This window comes from Anolis carolinensis, chromosome 1, assembly GCF_035594765.1.
Source record: "Anolis carolinensis isolate JA03-04 chromosome 1, rAnoCar3.1.pri, whole genome shotgun sequence".
Taxonomy (NCBI): domain Eukaryota; kingdom Metazoa; phylum Chordata; class Lepidosauria; order Squamata; family Dactyloidae; genus Anolis; species Anolis carolinensis.
Window position 1 is genome coordinate 51,930,952 of NC_085841.1, and position 25,052 is coordinate 51,956,003.

A 25,052-nucleotide genomic window follows, 5' to 3' on the forward strand; every position below is an offset into this window, starting at 1 on the left:
GCTGCTGATAATCAGATGGAATGTTATATTGTTCTCTCTCATCTTCTTTTCTCAACTCACAATTTCTCTCTTTTCTTGTTTTGACTTACATCTACCTTGCCACTGTGATTTAGATTCAAAACTAAAACAGTTGCTTCTATCCCCTTCCCCATGCTATCTCTGCTATTGAAGTAACCCCTATGTAAACACAGGGGCCGAGTGTGAACTGTAGATTGTATGTGACCTTTAGATCCCACTTTTGTGGGCTTCAAAGCCTCCTGGAAACTGGAAGTGGCAGCACCGCATAAAAACAAAGCAAGCCATCTCCCATCTTTCCCTTTGATTTCTCAGTAAGGGAAGGACAGGTTTTATTATGTTCACTTGGCAGCCACTACAGAATTTGAATGGTCATTTTGCATCGATTTTCCTGCTTCTTGGCAGGATGGCCCATGAGGTCTCTTTTAACTCTATGATTCAATGATCCCCTGCTACATTCCATGATGTGCAGTGCTGCTCTTCCCAAATCCTAGAAGATACCCTCAAGAGAAGTCCAGACTGACCCTTGTGACACTTCGTTCCATACGCCTCTGTCTCTCCGTTGGGTCACCCACTCCGCTTAGAGCGTGGCTTGACTTGACTGTATTAATGATGGACACATAGGAAAAAACCATGACAGACACAGGTAGGAAAAAACAACAGATGAATATGGACACAATATAAGACTTGTAGATTGTTGAGAAGTTGGCTTTTGCCCAGTCGATTTCACAAGTTCCATACATGCGATCTAGAAAGCAAAGGAATTTAGCCATCAATTAATTTTCTGTTTTTAAAAAGTAGACTGCTATATTTTTGCAGTTTTAAAACAATTTCAGGGAGGTTTCCCATTGGTATTTTAAATTTGTGTGTGGAAAGGGCAATAGCATTTTTACTATCGTCTTTGCTTGATTCAGTTTCTTTCCTTGCAGAAGCCAATTCTCTGCTTTTATCAAGATACAAATGGCAACTCAGCTAGTCACGTCAAATAGCAAAATAGCACTTGCAGATACGTTAGTATCAAAGTATGGAAGTAAGTCATTACAAATAACGTGTTACAAGTACATTATTTTTTTTACAATGACTGAAACATTAATAACTTACATTAAGGTTGTAATGCAACAAGAGATAACTTTATATCTTCTGCTGCGTAAGTTTATTTTAGTTATTTTTGCATTCACATGGTATATGTGACCTCTTTGTCTAGCTGTGTTTTGTTCCAAAGATAAGCATTTCTGCTGCTCTATGATTTCTTTAAAAACTACCTAAAACTCAAGAGTGGCCAAGAACCAGATCAACTAATAGTAGGTTTGCTGATAATATGCTGAATTCTCTAGTTTAGGACTATCCTTACTTTGCCATGATGCCAGAATTGTGGTTGTGTCTGCTGAAAGAAAGTTGGATTTGACATAACCCATCTTTTCCCTTCCCTTGCCCTTCTTTTCTCTCTTTTCAGCAGTTCTACCATCTGCACAGTTCTGCTAACAGATTACTCTATCAGCAGAGCTGTCAGATCAGTGAGCAAAAAAATGCCTCTGACAGCAGGAGGAAATTCCTGCTAGCAGAAGGGGATTATGCCTAATCCTAGCCCTTATGTTTGCAGCATCTTTGAGTGAAGATAGTCCTGCATGTTACCTAGAAACCTCTAGGTCCTCCAAAACAATTCTATATTAACTTCTATTGCTAGACAACCTATAAATGTGTTCTTTCTGGGAATTGCTACCCCCCCCCCCCCCCCGCCAGTACAGCTCAGTAATGAACTTTAGCCAAAAGTTGACCACAGACGTATGCTGGAGGTTTTGGAGATTCTTAGAGAAAACATATTAATCAAATTCATGAATAATTAAATCTGCAAAGATCATCCTGCAAACTTAGAGGTCTGATTGTACAGGACTTAATCTACATAAATGGACTTGCGTCTACAGGAATTCTACAATTTCACAACATCTGTTTCCAACAAGGTTCTGCTGTAACACAACTACATGGGGAGGGAGGCCGTGAAGTGATCAATTTGCATCATTTTCAATGTGCATCTGCACTGATGCGCATCAGTCCTGATTTGCAATAGGTGCCAATGCTCAACTAGCAATCCTAGTGCAGAATAATGACTGCTGATATTAATCATACAACCCAAAGCACAACTCTTGTTGATGCCATGATACACATCTGCACAATTCACTTGAAAGGTTCTACCGTCCCACTATTATGAAGACAAATATTTTTGACCAATCAAAATTAAACTGAGAAGCTGATGAAGTTATGAGGGCTATTTTTTATAGCAACAGTGCAATCTTATGCACCTCTACTTTGAAATAATTTTACTGAATTTAGTGAGAGTTTCTCCCAGGTTATTAATATAAGATTGCAAACAAAATCTGATTTTATTACCCTTCAAATCTTTGAATACATTAAGACCCTTCTTAGTAGTACATGTGAAAAAAAATGCCTTTCTAGGCATTTTCTAGATTCTACTGATATTTCTGTAGTTTGCCTCTCATAGAAGTGGCCAGTTTTGCATTGGAGGACCTAGCAAATTCCAAGAGTGGATATTTCTCTATTGTATGCAGGGACAAGATATGAGGCAACTTAACGGTGTTGGTCATATCCTTCATTTCACATAATAGTTCCACCCAGAAAAGTATTATCATGAACACTGATGTCTTATGGTACTTTGACTAAAAATAAATCCAGGCATAATAAATGTAGATACTTTATTATTATTTCCCCCATATTCCCATAAACACCTAGTTCAAGCTGAGAGAAAACTCTATTACCTGTATAACTGCCCCATCCCAGGACTGGAGCTACTGACCAGAAGAAAGCTGCAATCCATATCAGAAAAAGAGCCACAGAGATGCTGCTATTGCTGATACACTGTCCTAGAATACACATCAAGAGAGAATGGCTCTTAGCATGTTCCAAAGTTAGATGATGAAGAGATACCATTATATTTGTACAGTGCAAACACATAAGAAAATGGAGAGCATGATCACATCACAATGATGTTTTGTTTGTTTGCTGTTAAATTGTGATCATGATATATCATGCCTTACCATTCTTCTATCACAATGAGAATAACTAATTATGAAGCGGCATTAGGAAGGTTGAGAACCACTGCAGTTATAGAGAGTCAACATGTAGCTACCCTTATGAGGCAGTATGGAGAGGTTTTCAAACAAAATAATGTGTTATGAAAGAATCATGTAATAAAGGCCTGAGAAAGTAAGAAGACCAGAAGTCCATTTACCCAACTAAATTATAATTTCTTGAAAACCAAACATATTTCAGTTTAAAATAATATTAGAAATATAGGTTGTTATTCTGTGGCTATGAGCATAGAAATTAGATCCTAACAGCGAGAGAGCCTGAAGTCTGTGTTCTCCAAAACATCTTACCTCGGTCAGGATGGCATCCTTTTATATATCGGGTCACGCTAATCACTGTCAGTGTATTAATGCTTGCAAGACCAAACAGTAGCGTCAGAAATCCATCCACCTGGAAGAATAAATAGCAAAGGAGTTGTTACCACAGCTCAGCTTCAGAATGCCAAGAGCAACAACAAATATTGGGATTGTTCCAATGATTCCTCCTTATTAATATTCTCTGGAGCGTAGAAGCATTCTACATAAGTATCAGTGAAATATCACATGTCAAAGGGAGTTATCATCTTCATCATCAGTGAATATGTAAGCATCTGAAAACTTAGGGGTGCATCATATGGATGAGGTGTAAATGAAATGAACAAGTAAATGCATGTATAAATACACACCCTCAATTACTGAAACAAAAATAGATTTTTTTTAAAAAGAGCATGAAGCAGCTAAACTTAAACATTCCTTTTTGCTGTTCTTTTCCAAGGAGGGGAATCCACTGAGTCAATAGAACTTCCAGGGCTTAGCATTGGATGCGTTTTAGGCAAAATAAATAACCAGTCAAGAATCAAGCTGTAAGTGAAATGATCCCCATCTCTTATCTCTGCATCGGGAAAAGATTTGCCTACTAAATGGCTCCTGCTCAAACCACAAGGAAAGACCTGTAAAGCTGAGACTGTCCCTCAAGAATACATCCAGATTTTGTACCTCTGATAGAGCAGCTATTTCCCTTTTCATACACTGCTCATGAAAATGCAGGTGTGGAGAAGAGCAAACCACAGACCACCTATTACAATGCAGTCTGAGCCCTGCCACATGCACAATGGAGGACCTTCTTATAGCAACACCAGAGGCAATCCAAGTGGCCAGCTATTGGTCAAAGGACATTTAGTAGAATGCCAAGTTCTTAACTTTGTTTGTGTTTTTAAATACATTACAACTGTACCCTCGGTTCAATTCTGATACATAAATAAATAAGTGCTATTCAACTACCTCATCTTTTGTGTTGTGATCGTGTTCCTTAAGTCATTTCCAACTTAAGGCAACTCTAAGGTGGCAAGATTCATTCAGAGGAGGTTCATCTTTGCCTTTCTCTACAAGCATTACCTAATAACATTATCTAATAACAAACACAGGCAAGCTGGTGGTAACTAGAGATGTCTCTAGACCAGTGGTTTTCAACCTGGGGTCCCCAGATATTTTTGGCCTTCAACTCCCAGAAATCTTAACAGCTGGTAAACTGGCTGGGATTTCTGGGAGTTGTAGGCCAAAAACATCTGGGGACCCCAGGTTGAGAACCACTGGTCTAGACAGTCCATCCTTTTTGAGTATGTGGATCTATCTGACTCCATTTTTGGAGTCCTTAATCTAATGCTCAAACCATTATCCCACATTGGCATCCTCCTTCCTCAAATAAAATTCAGCATAGTTTTGTTAATTTGTCAAGTTAAATTTGTTACTCTATGTCTTATGCACATCACAAGCCATAAAGTGGTGAGATCAGATGAGGGTTTTTAAATTTTTTCCTGTGAAGTGAGTGGTTAGTCTATGTATCTTACATTTTAAAAACTTAAGTCAGCCAAAGCAAGATGGCAAGTGAGCCCCTGCTACATTGTGTACCTGGCTCCCCAGATGCCAACTGTACAAAAAAAAAGAAAAGAAAAAAGAATGTTGAATCCATTACATTCCTCTTAGACCTTGCTTTGGATAGTCTTTACATACTTCTTTTGCTGAGTCTGTGCATTATTGACATTGAGTTTTTAGCCACCCTTTAGCTGTTATCTTGGGTCTTTGCAATGCCTCTCTGCTATGTTCTGGAATCGCTGCCCCTTTAATAGGTATTTGCAGGCCATAACCATAATATTAAGTGCTCGTCTCCAATGCTAGTTAATAACTACATGAAACTTCATGGCAGGTGAAGATGTGGCTGTACTGAACCAGTGCATGGCTATAGTATGGGACTGATAACTCTTAAGTGATCTCTGAGCTCCAAAGTGCCTTTTATTGACTTCAGGTGATATGTGAGCTATACAACCACTCCTAGGTGGAGGTAGATTGTCTATAATTACATATGCCTTGTTCCTCCCCCCACCCTAGTCCCACTCCCATTTAGATGACTGCAATCCATTATACTGTGCCTGCCTCTGTCACTGGTTTGGAAATTGGATGTGGTTCAGAACAGCGCAGCCAGATGATTAACTGGAGTTGGAAAATTTCACTTTACAGTATTACACCCTTCAGCTCCATTGGTTCCCAAGCCATCCTTCTAAGAAATTGAACTAAAATACCCTTTCATTTAAGCACAGTTGCACAAACATCTGCCCTTTGGCTGACATAATATCAAGTAGTTATACCAGGGGTCCCCAAACTAAGGCCCGGGGGCCGGATGCGGCCCTCCAAGGTCATTTACCTGGCCCCCGCCCTCAGTTTTATAATATAATATTTTTATATCAGTTTTAATAATATATTGTATATACATATAATATTGATAATAATATTATGTTATCCAATATAATACTAATAATAATACCATATAATAATATTAATTAAATGTTATATCTTACATATTATATAATAGTATAGTGGTATAGTTCAATATAATATATAATGCTAATATTGTGCTATGCTAATAATATAATATATTGTATGTACATGCAGCTGCTCTGAGTCCCCTTCGGGTGAGAAGGGTGGGATATAAATGTAGTAAATAAATGCAGTAAATAAAGAATTGATTTTAGACTTAGGCTCGGCCAAAGTCTGACATGACTTGAAGGCACACAACAACAACAATCCTAATTAACATGACTATCTCATTGGCCAGTAGCAGGCCCACACTTTCCATTGAAATCCTGATAGGTTTATGTTGGTTAAAATTGTTTTCATTTTTAAATATTGTATTGTTCTTTTGTTGTTGTTGTTGTTGCACTACAAATAAGACATGTGCAATATGCATAGGAATTTGTTTGTATTTTTTTTTCAAATGATAATTCGGCCCCTCAACAGTCTGAAGGATAGTGGTCCGGCCCTCTGCTTCAAAAGTTTGAGGACCCCTGAGTTATACGCTCATAAATCAGATTTACAACCTCGTAACTTTTTGAATTTATAGTAATGATGGTTAACAATCTGATCCTAAAAGGGCTACCCTTTCAATCCAGTGACACCCAAAAGAAAGTTTTATCAAGGGATGAAGATCAGGGCACTGTGAAACAGCAAGAAACCACCTCAGTACAGTAGAGTCTTACTTATCCAACACTCAGTTATCCAACATTCTGGATTATCCAACACATTTTTGTAGTCAATGTTTTCAATACATCATGATATTTTGGTGCCAAATTCGTAAATACAGTAATTACTACATAGCATTACTGCATATTGAACTACTTTTTCTGTCAAATTTGTAGTTAAACATGATGTTTTGGTGCTTAATTTGTAAAACCATAACCTAATTTGATGTGTAATAGGCTTTTCCTTAATCCCTCCTTATTATCCAACATATTCGCTTATCCAACATTCTGCCAGCCCGTTTATGTTGGATAAGTGAGACTCTACTGTACTTGCAAATGCACAATCATTGTAACACCCCTATTCTTACTTAACAAGAAGCAGCCACTGTGATTGATGGGGATCCATTCTTCCTGTCACCAAGGAAATAGACAATATTCCCACTCCTTCCCAGTAGCAAACTTTGTTCAGATATGGAGAAGCAATTCCCCATCAGTATTGGATGTTGCTTATCTGAAATGGGTGGGTAGGAATATCAGTCTTCTGTTTCCTGATTGAAAGGGGAATAGACCAGGAGATTTTCATGGTCCCTACATGTCTTCTAAACAAGGGAGTACATAAGAATCATAAATACTAAACAGTAATGAATGTGTAACTCTAGATTACACATGCATAATTGCCCAAATGGATTCTAGCCAATGCCTATGTTCTGCAGCAATATTTTGAAATAACACAATGGGCAGATTACAAGTTAACATACTTAACACTACATGCGTAATTTTAAACAGTAATAAGAATAAGCACTGAGCTTATCAGTTCTCTCTTTTGATTTCTCAACATGCAAAATGATTGAAAGCTTTCAAACAGGGTTAGCAGTAGAGCATAATCTGGAGGCAACTGCAGACAACACACCTATGATTTCTTGTAAAGAGCTCTTGGAAGTAATGGGTTAAGGGAATTGTGTTATTAACAATTCATCACAACCTTTTAAAAATGGACTCAGTACCAACGCTGTTGCTTTTGAATGTTCATCAGTGTTAGAATTTTTCTGTGAGGAACATTTTCTCCAAAAGTCTGGGGTCCTAGGGTTTTTTATTTTAAAGAACTCCCTAAAATTAATCTTGAACAACATAGTGTGTATCCAGTGCTATGCTATTAGTCACTCACAAATAACGTGTAATGTTTTATTTTTGTGTAAAACAATTCTTAATAACTCATTGGATATGGATCTAAATACTCTAAATGCACTGGATTCTATCTGATCTTGGTAGACACTACCACAAAGACAAGGTTTTGTTGATTATTCTGTGCCCCCTCCTGATATATAGGCTGGTATGGATGCACACACACATTGTTGCCATGTAATAACATGGGATATGACCAACTGAGTTTTTTATCATCTGCAGAAGGTCCCAGAACTGAACCTCTGTGGATCTGGAGAGCCCACTCCATTTCAGAGGGCAGAAATGGCAAGTATTCCTTGTTGAAGAAAAACCTATTAAATTCACAAAGTTACCAAACAACAATTTATGTGAAATCACATATATATACACACAACACATCGGGATAGGTGAGGGGAAACAAATAATGATTATGAGCTCTGATTGTAAATTAATAACAAATTATTGAGAATGGAAAAAGAAGAGAATCCTCAGTGATTGTTCTAATGCCAAACACCATGAACTGGTGTGACATCTGAACAGCTCCATTTGGTGAGTAGAATTTCTTGAAACTTTGAGCAGTTTTCCTACTTAAGGAAGTGTGGAATAAAATAACTACCTTAGCCACTAAGACGGTTAATGATCTCTGACAACTGAAACAAACAAACAAACAAAACATCCACACATCAAGTATATTTAACCTATGTTATTACTGACTCTTGTCAGCTTTTCCTCTTGCCAATTAGAAAATATTAGTCAATTATTTTGCTTCTACTCTCATCAGGACTGTTGTGTCTCTAATTTAAGGAGCAATTAAGTTTTGTTCATGGATTACCTGCATGTTAAGACATGAAAACAATAAAATGTCATAGTAGGCCTTCCTTATCGTGCCATATTTGCAACTGCTTTTTATTGTACCTATAAAGGCAAGAATATGAATAGCATTTTAGATGACAATTTCTAGATTTTTTTCCCCATGGTTACCATGTGAATACAGGAAGTTGCAGTCCAAAAAGTAACTTTCTATAGCTCAGCAGAAGACTAATTTAGAACTTAAGAGCTGGTCATATTTTCTCATCCAACACCTTGCAGCGATATCCCATCATTTGTGGCTCGAGGCAACTCTTATATTCTGCCTAGTGGTACAGCCAGCCCATTTTCAGAAGGCAAGTAGTTTCAAATCTGCAATGTGTGCTAGGAACCCCATATAGTATTTTGTTCACACACATTTTTGCTTTTTAAATAACTTATTAAAATTCTGCTAAGTCTGAGAGGACTTTGAAAAAGCTGAACTTGGCCTCCACATTAGTTTCCTATATGTATCTACAGAAAAAGTACTATATATACTCATGTACAAGTTGACTCATGTATAAATTGGGGATATGTTCTGGGGACAAAATTATGAATTTTGATATGATCTGTGCATAAGTCAAGGTGATTTTACGGAGAAGAGAAAGCACCAACATAAACAAAAGGGACCAGCTATCCTTGGCTACTGCATTTTCCCACCTAGGAATTCAAAAAGTGGTGCCTTAGAGAAGAGAGAAGACAGACTTAATGCTTCTTTTAGGTCCTCCTGGGAAGGATTAAGCTCTTAGCTTTCACTAGTATACTCAAAGAGGGGGATGGTTCCTTTTTTAAAAAGAAGAAGTGCAGCACATACTTTGATCCATTAATAAGTTGACCCAGTTTTGGGAAGGGTCATTTCTAACTAAAATTTCTAGACTTATACACAAGTATATTTAGTATATCCCAATTAATGTAACGATACTTCCAGTACTTCCTTGTAATTAGTGTGCACAGCAGAAATTGACAAACTCTGAGGGTTGATGGGTTAATCTTATCTTTGCTGCACCCTTTATAGGTTGTAATGTCCTAAAAGAGACCAGATGTGACATTCCAAGACTTGGAAATCACCTTGCATTGCTTTCGTGAGTATTTCTATGGCTGTTTTTGGATATTTTAGGGTGAAGGACTCCTGAAACAACAGCAGCAGCAGAATAACTGCATCATACCCCAAAGATTTAGCAGCCCAAATCCTCATTTCTGTTAGGCAAAAAAAATAAACAAGGGATGTTTAAACAAGGAGTTTCCAGAGAGTGCTTAGAGATGTCAGAAGTCACCTGGTATTGTTGGAAGTTCTGTGCTCAGTCCACAGGCCATATGGACTTCATCACAAAGGGCGGATTTTGACAACATACGCCGGCTCTGCCCTACTTCACCCACTGAGCTCACCGGCTCCCATAAAAGGATGCCAGTGGAGTTCCATGGGTGAAATAGGGCAGAGCTGGTGTATGCTGCTACTGCAGCAACATGGAAGGCTTCCTGTGTTGCCATTGGAATCCATGGGGGGAAATTGCATGATTGACATTTCCCCTCATGGGATCACCCTCAACTGGAGCCGGGCAATGCAGGGTGTTGGGTTCCCCATGCCCCCTGACAAGACACAATGTTTCGGGTCATTGTGTGACAAGATAGAGAATGCTATCAGCCAAAAAGATCCCAATACTACTAAAACATTGTACATAAATTCCGTATTTTCCACTTTCATTGTTTTATTCTAGTAAATAAAAAATGTAAAGGCAGCGGCAGAAAACAGGTAGATTCCAAATGGAAGACTGGTAATTATATAATTAGCAACATGATTGCATGAGAAAAATTTCATATGAAGGCAGAATTCACCACTGAACCACTAACTCCTTTTCAACCTTAGTCTGCTACATTTAGAGGCTTTTGCAATAATCCTCCACATTCAGGTTTCTAAAATGAAAAACACTTTGGCTTAGTAGTAAACATTAAGGTCTAACACAAGACGATTAGAGAGTCTGAGTCCTGGCTTGAGAACCAATTATACTCAGCACTGCTAATATACTCAGCCTTCTGGCTTCAGAAGGGAAAGAGGTCGTTCTTCTTAATAAACAGTAATACCGGTCATATTATCAAAGTTAGTCACTAGTTTAAGGCAAGCTTAGTGGAGAGTCAATAAACAAAACAGAGTTTATTTCCTAGTAGATTCCAGAGAGTAACATGGGGTCTTCTGCATGCATACCCTTGCTATATGTCTCTCATCATCAGTTCCAGAAAACCAGATGATGAAGCCACTGAAATGGCTCAATCATCTATCAGAATGCAGACTGAAATATAAAAATACATCAGTGAATACTAAAGATAGAATTATCTATGCAATTTGCCTTTTTTGCAGTCATGTCCCCCATCACGACATATAGTTATGAAAGCTGGATGGTAAAAAGGCTGATTGTCAGAAAAACAACTCTTCTGAGATCTAGTGCTGGATGAAAGTTCTGTGGATACTGTGGACCCCAAATAAATAAATAAATGATTCCTAAAACAAATCAAGCTTGAATTCTCCCTAGAAGCCAAAATGACTAAATTGAAACTGTCATTTTTTGGTCCTATCATGAGAAGAGATGACCCACTAGAAAAGGCATACCCTGTTTCCCCGAAAATAAGACATCCACAGAAAATAAGACCTAGTAGAGGTTTTGCTGAATTGCTAAATATAAGGCCTCCCCCGAAAGTAAGAACTAGCAAAGTTTTTGTTTGGAAGCATGCCCGCTGAACAGAACACCAAAACATGCAGGATCGGTAAATGTACATACCATATACATGGAAATAAAGGTAGTAATAAGAAATTCCTGATAGGATTCACAGTTTGTCTGGTTATGCTGGTTTGTGATGACAACTACTGTACAGTATATAATAAATGTTCATTTTTTTGTTCAACAATAAATGTGAATTCTTCTTCATGGAAAAATAAGACATCCCCTGAAAATAAGACCTAGCGCATCTTTGGGAGTAAAAAATAATATAAGACACTGTCTTATTTTCGGGGAAACACGGTAATGCTTGGAACACTGGAGGGCAGCAGGAAAAAGGGAACTCTGCATTCCAGGTGGATAGGCTCATGGACCTGATTCTGCAAGACTTGAGCAGGGCAGTGGAGGACAGGATGACTTGGAGGTCTGTTATTTTTGGGTCTCCATAAGTCAAAGTTGATTTGAAGGGAGTTAAAATCAACAAAATATATGAAATGATTCAACATTTATCATAAAAGAGAATTCTGGCAAAAATAAAGTTATACTACCTTGTCTTCTTTTTCCAGTCCCTTCACTATTCAAAATTCTGCTTGTCCATAATCTATCCAACAGTTTTCAGATTACGAATAGTCTGAATGTTTCCACTGGTTTGAGATGTACTGCATTGAACTGGGAGTGTAAACTCACATTACCCAGTTTAATGCAGTTAATCTGTATTCTGAAACTGCATTATGTGGCAGTGTAGATCCAGCCCAAATTGCTATGCAATAGATCACAGTTGACTGACACTGTCTGAGCTCAACCACTGCAATAGCACTATTGTAGTACAGCAATGCTTCCCAACTTTTGGGCCTCCAGGTGTTTTGGACTTTACCTCCCAGAAATCCCAGCCAGCTTACCAGCTGTTAGGAATTGTGGGAACTGAAGTCCAAAACACCTGGAGGCCCAAAGTTTGGGGACCACTGCAGTACAGGCAGTCCCCAAGTTAAGAACAAGATAGATTTGTTCTTAAATTGAATTTGTTGAAACATGTATATTTTTAAGTGCAACTCTAGTAAAAAATAAGAAACTCTGGATAGAACCCGTGTAGGGTTTGTTTTGCTGTCTGTGGCCCCGTTCAGAAGATTTCCCCAATCTTTCTGTGCTTGTGATAATTGGATTTTGAAAAAAATTGGCTTGTTGTGGAAACAAGGATTGGTGAGAAAGCATCACTGGAGACCACTTTCCCCCATGATAACTCTTTCAGGAGTGAATTCCCCTTCCTAGGGGTAGATTTCTCTTACTTCATGCTGTATCACCTTTTTTCTTAAGTACTGACCTCATTGGACTTGTCACCAGAATCGCCACGCATTGTGTTGAATCCATTGGTGCCCAACGGTATGGGAAAGCCATTGCCCTATACCCCAAATTGCCCGACTCATCCATCACCCCATTCCACGAGGGGAAGCATTGGCTACCCGGCTTCCCCCATTGATCCAATGCAACACGGGAAACTTCTATGTCATGGGATGGGAGCCAGTGGGCTCTGTCACAAAAGTACTGACAAATCTGCATATGCCGCTGGAAAGTACCTCATGTGATGATGTAGCAAGAGTCGTTTGTAAGTCGGATGTTTGCAGCTCGGAGGCTGCCTGTATTTTCATTTGTGAAATTTTGTAAGGTATGCACAGTTGGCTATCAGGCCACTTCCTGTTGTAGTTTAGTGAGATGACCAATACTACTGAGCAGAGAGGGCAAAGACTTTGTAAAATACAGCTGCCATCATTACATAGCATTGAGCTACAGCAGTTAAAGTGGAGTCAAACTGATTTGATTCTAAATGTAAATGCACCTCTTGGTGCTATCTATGCATGAACTGCATTGAACATATTTCATGGTTGCCAAAATCGAGAAATACAGTAGCTTTTTTATAGGGAAGGAAAAGAGTTGCCATAATTTGATTCAGTATTTAATCACCATTTGAGAAGTCAAATTTTGGAAGAAAGTACATTTTCATCTCTTTTTAGAAGCAGGAAATAATAATAATAATAAAACTTTTTTTATACCCTGCCACCATCTCCCCGTGGGGACTCGGGGCGGCTTACATGGGGCAGAGGCCCAAACAACATAAGGACAAAATATAAGCAACATAATACAATCACAATATAAAACAGATAAAACAGTAATGCAATATATCAATTAAAACAACAATACAGGATAAAAAATTACATTAAAAACACATAAAAGGTAAAATGGGGAACATCACAGAGTAAAAAGCTTCCTGGGTATCCCTCCCTTCCTCTGCTATTCTGAATAAAGCTGGGATGTTGAGGGAAGCTGAATGAATTAAGAGTGTATCACCTCTGCACTTTTACCACCTGTTTCATCTGCTAATGCTCTTAGAGGTGTCAGAGACAGGGTTTGGCCATCAGGTATTTCTACCTTAAAGAAATGTCAGGAAGAATAAACTATATATAGGCATGAATCTCCAGGAATACCCATGCACCAGCTGTTACTTTATTAAATCTATGAGCTTCTAGTTCTACAGCTAGAAATGTTAATCCAAAATTCAACCCAAAAAACCTGGACCAACTTATCCACAGGTCAATGTAAATAACAATTAACACTTATCTCTTTCTCTGAGTGAAATGGCAAAGATGTCAGCTCAGCCAGTCCCAGAAGAATATTTTTAAAGCACGAATCCCTTTTATTCTCTCTTCCATGACACTTACTTCTAGCCTTTCTGAATATGTGAGTGGGGAAATGGCAGCAGCGGCCAGATATAGTTGACCCCCTGAGGTGGCACTGGTGTTTTCCCCAGTCCCGCAGCTGATCCATTGGTCATATAAAAATTCATAATTTTGATATAATACATTTTGACTTATACATGAAGTTGATTTATAAAAAAGTATAATATTGTAATTAACCCACATTAGCAGTCTCTGCTATGACAAAAGTTTAGATACAATTGCAAATTAACTGTTCTTGAGGACTCATGACCAGATTTGATGCACACTCGGGTTTAGCTGGAGGTCAGGGAAGGAGGGCATTTTCCCCCAAGTAAGAATTCTGCTATATTCACCACCATGAAGTGATCCTTACGTGGCAAAATTTCTAAAATTACAGTAACTTAGAACTTCACTTGAACATTTAGCAATATAGTATCTAAAGGAATGGACATTTGAACAGTAAATATAACATTTTTATATAGGAATGGTTTTTAATGATTAACTCTCCACAATTTGGGACTAAATATTTTGTGGAAGGAAGGGGACAGATTTCTTATCTGGGCAGTCAGTGCTCTCATTTTGTCCCCCTTCTGGAACAATGACACACTGGGGCTTTAATAAGGGCAGCCTCATTCTTCTGGCACTTGCAGAATTCTGGGAAATGTAGTTTAGGGTGGAACCTGTTGAATACTCCGCTGGAGAAGTCCTTGCCTTCCTAAACTACATTTCCCAGTCTGATAAGGATGCTAGGTGGCCTGTGGAGCCAAATTTAGTTGAACTTGGGTTGGCTTGAAAATAATTATTTGATTGAATTTTTTTTATCAGACCATTAAGCACATTTGGGTGGATGCAAGTGGAGCAAATTGTTATCTCCGTAGTTTGTTGTTACTGTATTTATACTGCCAGGGCAGTGGCAGATGCTCCTGGGATTGTCTGTCTTATATGCCAAAATAACTTGACTGGGTTTAGGTATTATAGCTCCTGATTTGAGTGGGTGGAGATGCCCTGTTTCACTCTCCTTAAGGCAGCAAAATGTCTTATGTGAGTCTGGTTTTGATCCACTGCCAGGACAGGAGATGGATTTATCATCAAGTTCTATATACAAATCCATCGTAGGATGCATTTGTTTAAGATGAAAATACATTTATCTCTTCTGCTTTTCCTGGATCTTCTTGCCCTTTAAACAGATCCTCACAGGTTATTGTAAAAATCTTTTAAAATTTCAATTCTTTCTACATATACTCTGGGAGCATTCCCAAATCTTCATCACATTGCTTGGGTTGCCAACTGGTTATAATTTCATTGGCCCAGCTGGACTCTATTCCTCTTGGATGACTGCTGGGGCAGCATTCTGTATATTCAAAAAGGAAAGTGCTGGGTCAGGATTTTCTCTATATTCATATGAGGTAGCATTTACTCGAAGCTAATGCTCACCTCTTTTGGCTAAATCACCTTGCCAAAATTAGAGTGTGCATTACGAGTAGATTCGGGTATTATGGTAATCTTAGTGCTGAGCCAAAGCAATAGGGGAAGCTGCTTCAGGAACACCTGGAGCTCCTATTTGAGGGATGTTGTCTGTAGTTTAATTGTCATAGATAAATGCTAAGTAATCCTGGGATTCGTAATTTGGTGGAAACATGCACTACGCTCCTGTCCTTTATTTCTTTCCTCCAGGTCTCCCCAAAAATGTGTGAATGTCCATGCATCTTACAAAGATCATTGTCAACAGCATGTCCTAGCAGAATTACAGATTCAGAAGTCCTGCATGAACTCATCTCCACAACAAACATTAAAACTACTGGATGTTTTCCATACACTGACCATCAATTAATAGAGAAGTGTCAGTCCTCCAGAGCTGAAATTCCCTAATAGCCAATCAGAATCTGCTTTCACATGGGACCAATGGCTTACCAAACCTGACACCAGTCTAAGGCCCCTTCCACACAGCTGAATAAATCCTGCAATATCTGCTTTGAACTGGAATATATGGAATATATGGTCTTATGGACTCAGATAATACAGTTCAAAGCAGATGCTGGGGGTTATTCTGTCTTGATATTCAGATGTGTGGAAGGGGCCTTAGGCGAGGGAATTCTATAACTGAGGGCCCTTCCACACAGCCATATATCCCAGAATATCAAGGCAGATAATCCACAATATATGCTTTGAACTGGGTTATCTGAGTCCACATCACCGTATAATCTAGTTCAATGTGGATTTTACACAGCTGTGTGGAAGGGGACTGTTAGGGTACATTTTTCTTTTCAGAAGTGTTAGCAGAAGTGTTAGCAAAACCACTGCTTTTTAAAGCAACAATGGGCAAAGCTTCTATTTAAAGATCGGTATGTGCTTGCACTCACTTTGAATAAATATTGACACAGTTCTTTAACAAATATTTTGCAAAAAAAATCAATAACAACACATTTGTTTTATCACCCTCAACAAATGTTGCACAATTCTGATTTCCAGTGGTAAATCATAAAACTCTTACACAGGTATAGAACTTTTCTCCGATTTTTATGGCGTACTAGTTACAGCGGCTGAGTATGAAATGAATAATCCCCCTGACCAAAAAATTAGCAAACAGGAGCAGCTGCATTCATTCTGGTTGCATAAGTGCTATTGACTTCAATTGAATTGCAGCAGTCTAACTGTATGCAGGATTGCAGCCAAAAACAAGAGCTTAGAAATTCAAAGTCCTAGTATCTTTTGCAATTTCCTTTGCTCTAAAGAGGGGGGGGGGAGATGATGCAGTGTTATAATTTGTTAGCTAAAATCAATGTTAAAATGTTGTAGTGTGCAGTTGAAAGAGTTGTATTGATATTATTTGGCTACAGCACCTGGAGAAATAAGTTTCACTAAGCCAGTGTTTCTCAACCTGTGGGTCTCCAGATGTTTTGGCCTACAATTCCCAGAAATCCCGGCCAGTTTACCAGCTGTTAAGATTTCTGGGAGTTGAAGACCAAAACATCTGGGGACTCACAGGTTGAGAACCACCGCACTAAGCAGTGCAATGCTATGCTGGGCTTCCCTAGAAGTTAACATAGTGAACGGGAGAACTTAGCAAATGCCTTCAGAGGATGCCCCTCTAGCAAGCTCTAGGTCCTCTAGTGGTATACTGGGACAAGAAGTTGTTTATTTGTAATGGTGTTTTGAATTATCTGCAGCTTGTGATAACTACAGTCCATCCAGAAATGTAACTCCATGGATATCAGGTCTTATTGTAGTAATCACTTGTTGAGCAAGTGAAGAGGCGAGGGACACTGCTTGAGAAAAATAAGTTCTGATTCAGTCTAGTGTCACCTCTCACTCACCCCCTTCAGATCAACACTGATCAACATAATTGTCTATATACTTGGAACTAGAGTTGTTTACAAAGCCTATTAAGAGATCACAGAACAGTGGTTCTCAACTTGTGGGTCCCCAGATGTTTTGGCCTTCAACTCCCAGAAATCCTAACAGCTGGTAAACTCGCTGGGATTTCTATGAGTTGTAGGCCAAACACCTGGGGACCCACAGGTTAAGAACCACTGCCATAGAAACATAGAACTGGAAGACACCATCAGGGCCATCCAGTTTAACCCTTTGCCACACATGAACATAGAATCAAGACATTGGGAGAACGAATGCCACCATTAAATTCACACAAACAAGGGTGACATGGTGTGCTAAGTAGAACTAGCAGTTTAGTAATAGGCATTGCTACCCATGAAATTTTCATTCGGACTCTGAATTTCTGGCATTGCAGTAACTTTAATCTTAAGTTCACCAGTTAGAAATACAGTTTGGCATCAAAAGACATCCAGCCTGGTGTATTGGTTTGAGCATTGCACTGGGCTTGTATTATTATTATTATTATTATTATTATTATTATTATTATTATTATTATTATTATTAAACTTATATACCGCTACTCCCGGTTTGGCTCGGAGCGGTTTACAAAAATAGATTAAAACAATACACTTGGCTTTAAAATAACAATAAAAACAATAAAAGCAACAATAAAAGCAACAATAAAAACAGACATAGCCCCGAGTCTTTCACCCATTGAACGCTTGTTGGAAGAACAAGGTTTTGCAGGCTTTCCGAAAGGCAAGTAAGTCTCGGGTGGTTCGAGTTTCCACTGGCAAGGCATTCCATAATTGAGGGGCTACAATCAAGAAGGCTCTCTGCCTAGTGGAAGACAAATGATAAGTCCGTATGTTAGGGACTTCAAGCAAATTTTGGTCTTCGGACCGAAGTAATCTCTGGGGTTGGTAGGGTGATAAGCGGGCCCTCAGGTACGCTGGCCCCAGACCATGTAAGGCCTTGAAAGTTAGTACTAGTATCTTGAAAGTAATCCGGTACTCAATCGGTAGCCAGTGCAGCTGTTGAAGAATTGGGGTGATACGCCACCTTGCCGGCACCCCGGCGAGAAGACGAGCCGCCGCGTTTTGCACCAGCTTCAGTTTCCGGATCACTGACAGAGGAAGGCCAATGTAGAGGGAGTTACAGTAGTCGAGCCTCGAGATGACTGTCGCCTGGATCACCGTTGCCAGGTCATTCCTAAATAGGTAGGGAGCCAGTCGCCTAGCCTGACGTAGATGGAAAAACGCAGATCTGCTCACAACAGAGACCTGGGCCTCCAATGTGAGCAGAGGGACCAATAAGACACCAAGACTTTTTACTGAAGATGACGGACGTAGTGTCTCACCATCCAGGGTAGGCAGCTGGATCTCCCTCCCACCCGGACGGCCCAGCCAAAGGATCTCCGTCTTCGCTGGATTCACCCTCAACATGCTGGCACGCAACCATCCAGTAACGGCTTCTAGGCACTGATGGAAACTATCGGGTACGGAGTCCGGCTGGCCCTCCATCCTCAGAATGAGCTGAGTGTCATCAGCGTACTGGTGGCACTCGAGCCCAAAGCTCCGCACCAGTCGGGCAAGCGGTCGCATATAGATGTTAAATAATAGAAGAGAGAGAATAGCTCCCTGTGGGACCCCACAAGTTAGCGGAGACCACGCAGAAACCAACCCTCCCCTCACCACCCGCTGTCCCCAATTTTGGAGGAAGGAGGACACCCATTTCAGGGGTATCCCCCTAACCCCCGTCATGGCTAGGTGGTGGGTCAATAGATTGTGGTCGACCGTATCAAATGCTGCTGTGAGATCCAATAAAACGAGCAGCGCTGATCCGCCTTGATCCCTCTGGCAGCGAAGTTGGTCTGTGATGGCGACCAGCACAGTCTCCGTCCCGTGCCCCCTACGGAAGCCGGACTGGAAAGGATCAAGTCCGGCTGTGTCATTGAGGAACTGCTGCAACTGTTCCACTGCTGCTCTCTCAACCAGCTTGCCCAGAAACGGAAGGTTCGACACTGGGCGGTAGCTAGCAGGAACCGAATGATCTAAGTCTGGTTTCTTCAGCAGCGGAGATACTGATGCCTCTTTTAAACCCTCTGGAAAACTCCTTGCTCAAGGGAGCTATTTATTATATTCAACAGAGGTTCACGTAATCCATCTAGGCAGGATTTTACTAGCCAGGAGGGACACGGATCGAGGGAGCAGGTGGTCGGCCTAGCTGCAGTCATGATCCTGTCGACAGCCTCTGCATCCAGCGGGGTAAACCGGTCCAGGATGGGCCCAGAGAGTGGCCACGGAGTCTCAAGTTCAGTTTCTGTATCCATCGTGGCAGGGAGTTCCCGGCGAAGAAGCGAGATCTTGTCTGCAAAATAGCTCTGGAAAACCTCAGCAGAAGGAGCCAGGTCATTATTGTTTGGAACAGAAGGGACCTTTGTCAGGGATCTAAAGATCTTAAATAATTGTGCTGGGTGTGAGCTTGCAGACGCTATCAAGGAAGCATAATACGACTTTTTTGCCTCGGTGATAGTCTGCTCATAAGACTCTCTGGACTTCTTATAAGCTGATTCCGATTCCTCATCATGGCGTTCCCGCCATATGACCTCTAGCCGTCTCTTCTCCCGTTTCATCGCATGGAGCTCCTCAGTGAACCAAGGAGACTGATTCTTACGGGGTCGGAGAAGGCGTCTAGGTGCGATCTCATCGAGTGCATTGGATAATTTGGCGTTCCATGTATTCACTTGCACCTCCAGTGAGTCGCTGACAGGTTCTATGGCCTTTAGAGCATTCAGGAACCTGACCGGTTCCATTAGTCTCTTCGGGCGAACCCAAATAGGTTCGGCGCCCAGGTATTAGACAAAGGTTTGAATCCCTGCTTGGCCCTGTGCGACTTTGAGCAGGTCACACTTTCTTAATCTCAAAGGAACATAGTGACAAGTCTTGCTATGAAAACCTCATGATAGTGTCACCATGAATGAGAAACAATTTGGAAGCACGCAATGGCAAAGAATCTCCAAATGAATATCTTTTATAGTCACCCAAGTCCTTCTGCCCAGTCCACGTTTTTGTCCCTGCTCCCTTGTGAATATTGTCTTCATGTATCACTGAGAAGAGAATACTACTCAAGACACCAAGCCTACATGTATGCCAACCAGATGAAAATATTGTTGCCCATTTAGCTTATGCTGTTTGATGCAGGATTATCTCCCTGATCCAGCCCACTTAGCACCTAGTTTTCTTTTTGACAATCATTCCATATATAAAGATTGTACTAAGCTTATAAAAAACAGTGTGAGTAAGAGATAGGAAAGTGTTAACCCTTTGTCCCAAGCAAGCAATTGAAAGCAAATAAGATGAAATGACAAATAGTTGCTATGAATCCACACACATACACAAAGAAATTAAAATTCATTGAAAAAGAAGAGTGATAAGATAATAAATCCTTCCTTTAAAAAAGTCTATTAATTTGTTTTTGCTGCTTTGGATTGTCTACAAACACAGCCTTACAGCTATGAATTATGGCTTGCCAGGTCTTGACAAATTCTCCTGCTTTTGTTCCCTTGGGCATGCAGTACAACGGGAGGCTTATTGAATGCCAAGTTGATAGCGAGTGATCTGCATTTGGTTTGGAAAATCACATTCTGCTATGAGCTAGATTATGGAGTACATCTGGCTGAGATAAACTATGCTCCATGTTAAGCCAATTTTATTTAACCAGGAAGACCCAAATAGTTCATGGGGCTTGAAGCAGATGTGATTTTGTGGGCCCTGCTAAGCAACATAAGGTTAGGAATGATGGCACATGCAGCAGCCTGAGGAGGGCTGTGTTTGTTTTGGTGGCCCATATCTCATTCTTTGTGTAGCCCTGCCCTGCCAGGGTTTGAAAATCATATTTAAGACCTAGTCAGGATGGAAACCATGGTTAGCACTAATTCAAATGTAATTCAAAATTGATAAGAGAAGGAACTGAGGGGGTTTGCAGGATGAGCATATACAAGTGACAAAATTATATTTGCACTTCAGAGAAAATGGAAATGTTACTTCTTATGACACATTTCCCTGAATTCCACACATGGTGGGGCTCATGGTCATCTAAAAAAGATAAGCTCTGGTTCTTCTCTTGAATGTACTAGTACTTGTTTTCTATTACACTGTGATTCACCAAAACTTAGATCCTACATACCTGGCAAGTCCATATCGATGTGATAAGGAATCCATCATCTCTGAATACATTGAAAATTTCTATTATCCCCCGGGAATAACCAAAAACAGAGACACTGGCATCAGATACAGCCAGGTTAAATGTCAGGTAATCTGTCGGCTGAAGTCCAGCTCGCTGTCTATATAGTACAAAGATTACAATGCTGTTGCCAAACCAAGACATCCAACCTGAAAAATAAAACAAAATAATTAAATATCTTCAGAATACATTGCAAAAAACAGAAAGAGAGAGCACTGTTCACAGCACAAATACAGGATGAGCATCCCTTATCCAGAATTCCATAATCTGATATCCAAAATTGTCCATATGGATATATGAGAGGGTGGCATCTTTGCTTTGACACTCTTAGGTGTACACAAACTTTCATGCACACAATTATTTTAAAATATTGCATTAAATTACCTTCAGACTACCTAATATGGTGTATATGAAACATACATGCATTTTGTGTTTAGATTTGGGTCCCATCTCCAAGATATCTCATTGTGTACATATAGGCAAGTACAATATTCCATCATTTTAAAAAAATCCTAAAATCCAAAACAATTCTGATCCCAAATATTTAGGATAAAGCATAGTCAACCTGTACATGATTGTAATGCTCAGATTTTCCTTTTTTATGTTTCCTGCCTGACCCCAGGCAGATTGATTAAGATTTTAAGATGGCCATTAAAGGAGATATAGGAGCATTATCACAGAGGGGCTAGAGAGCCTCCATTGGCCACAAGACAGGGAAGCTATACATTACATTCAGTCTGCAAATGGGGACCATCTGTTCATCCAGAAGCTTACAACTAACGAGAAGTTTAAACAAATATTTTTGGACTCGGGGTGCTTGAGTGTATTAATTAACCTTTCCATTAGATAGATATATAAGTGAGCAGAAAAGATTTCTTAAGGGATTCTTAAGGAAACCAATTACACAGCCATAGAAATGCAGACACTGCTTCACTGAGTATCAAATCTTGAGAACTAATTGTTAGCACTGGCTTCTTGGCAGGCTGTAGTTAAAATCTAACTATTGTTGTTGCTATTCAATATTTTATTTTAAGCAATTATCGTGCCTTTTCAGGCAAATCTTCCAAAGGGGTTATGAAAATCTTTTTTCAAAAAAGAAAAATATTAAACATTTTTAGTTAAAACACAAAAACTTAAAATATTTTATTAAATAAAAAATTAATAAAAATAATAATCTAAAATAGCTCAATAACAACAATTCACAGCAAGAAAGATTGCCTTACATTAAAGGCAATACAATCTTGGGGGGGGGGGGGGGCTTTGAGGTTTCTTTAAAATTAGCTAGAATAGGAGTCACATATATATCCCATAGTACAGAAAAGGTGTACCTTTTCACTCTTTTACATGTTTGTTGTTTGTGGATACATATGCCAGGTCCCTTGGTCCATCTTTGGTTTTGTAACTCTTAGGCAAATTTGTGTATATGCAGGCATTTTAAACCAGCAGAAAGACAAAATCAGTGTTGTCACTAGGGCATACATGGGATGCAGCCCACATCAGGTGACACGACCAGAGGGGGTGAGGGTGAAATTACTTTCTCTCCCAGTGAGTGCACCTTCCCTGGCCTGTAATCTGCTCCAAGTTGCAAGTATGGGTGGTAGGGGCATCTACAACCTCCCCGCCCCCCTCCTTTGGCCATCATCTCCTTTCCTCCTCCAGTCCTCTGATGCGGAACCAGGTACTGGTCCAATGATATAAGATTTTTCAAATGAAAGAAGCTGCTATGGGAAATGCACCTGCTTGGAATGACAGTGGGTACAGAGGGGGACTTCCATCCAGGAGAAGTAGTGCCTGGCCAACATGTTGCAGGACTCCTCTTGAGGAAAGAAGACAACAGGCCACTGGCTGGGCTCCACAGGGTAGTAAAACTTTATGAGCCCTTGATTCCCAAGAGTCTGCCTCCCTTCGCCACACTGAGTACCACCAACCCTAGTGGTACCACTGCTCAAAACTATATTTAAAGACAACCCCATGTAGATTACATAACAGTCATTTTGTTTCTTTCTCCCAAGGAATGGATGATTGCTTTTTCCAGATGATAAGGAAACTTGCTAAAGCTATAAAAAAAGCACAGAAACAGCCAAAGCTGGTAAGGCATCCCATTAACTGGTCACCTATACATTCAAACATACCGGTAGAACACCAAAACCCATTAGAATCCCAAAAAGATGCATTTGGTCATTCAGAGAAAGTGCATTCCTTTCCAACACTGATCTCACACATCACACCGATCAATGGGTTTTCCCTCCACAGAACCTCTGTCCTACCTTGATTACTACTCAATTTGTTTGCCCTCATCTATCCCAGAACTGTTCCTAGACATAGTTTCTACAGACTCCTAGGATTACTTGTTGGAAACAATGGATGTAGCTATTGGACATTTCATAACCTATTGCAAAACATAACTTATTGCATAAGCTACTGGAACATCATCAAAGGCTTTCATGGCCAAATTACTGGGTTGCTGTGAGTCTTTTGGGCTGTATGGCAATGTTCTAGAAACTTCTTCTCCTGACACTTCACCCACATGCGCTCAGAGATAGGATATAGTTCTTCTTCTCTCTGTGTTGAGAACACAGGGTATCAGTCTTTATCAATAGTTCGTAGTCTTTAGTATAGTTGTACTCACTGAAGTGCATAAGCAAATATTGAAGCCTCTAAATGGACTTCTCCACTGAAGTCCAAACAGCAACTTGTATTCATTCACCTCCTCTGAGGTCTGATGCAAGACATCTGCTCCCATTGAAGTCCAAACATATACTGAACAAAAATGGAGTCTTGGTCTGCACATGCTCACATGTCTATAACTCCTCCCACACCAAAGAGTCAAATAAACTGGCAAATCAACATACACATAGATTACAGGTTACCAAATATATACATTAACAAATAAATAGTGAGTGGCTTAGGAGGATGCTATTTCCAACAGTAGCTCCTTATTATTTCCATACTGATGCTACTTTTAGATCAGATTTCGGGATGACTTCCTCTTGCAGCTTCATACTAAAATTACAAAGTCAAGGCAGATAAAACAGTACATAGAGACATCACACAGGCCAGTGGCTGCGGAGTCTTTTAGTACTACTGCATGTTCTATCAGAAAGAACTGGATCCAGTGTAATACTGTACATGCCTTCCATCTTACCCAGGTAGGTTTCCCAGAAGGATATCACAGTTAGTGATGACAAAGGTTGCTGACAGTTCCAGGAGAATAAACAAAATGGCACTCCCTCTCTGTTCATCTGTGTGAGGAAGGGGTCCTCAAACCTTTTAAACAGAGGACCACTTAATGGTCTCTCACTGTTGAGGTAGCAGACAGTTTTTAAAATCATGAATTAATTCCTATACACACTGCACATAGTATCTTATTTGTAGTGCACAACAAGGAAAGAACAATACAACATTTAAAATGGAGAACAATTTTAACCAACATAAACTTACTAG

General features: G+C 39.8%; 1 protein-coding gene across 2 annotated transcripts in view; it reads right to left on the bottom strand.

Moving 5' to 3' along the window:
• LOC100557471 (opsin-5) overlaps positions 1-25,052 on the bottom strand; it is a 36,643-nt gene that overhangs the window by 4,841 nt on the left and 6,750 nt on the right. The window contains exons 1-5 of one of the 2 annotated variants that reach the window (XM_062974469.1): positions 24,238-24,988; positions 21,552-21,757; positions 3,408-3,507; positions 2,787-2,891; positions 540-763 (exon numbers count right to left, since the gene is read on the bottom strand). In XM_062974469.1, coding sequence (XP_062830539.1) covers positions 540-763; positions 2,787-2,891; positions 3,408-3,507; positions 21,552-21,757; positions 24,238-24,247 — 645 coding nt within the window. In that variant the 5' untranslated portion in view covers positions 24,248-24,988. Of the gene's footprint in view, positions 1-539; positions 764-2,786; positions 2,892-3,407; positions 3,508-21,551; positions 21,758-24,237; positions 24,989-25,052 lie in introns of those variants that run through there. The other variant, XM_003215935.3, reaches the window with a different exon arrangement.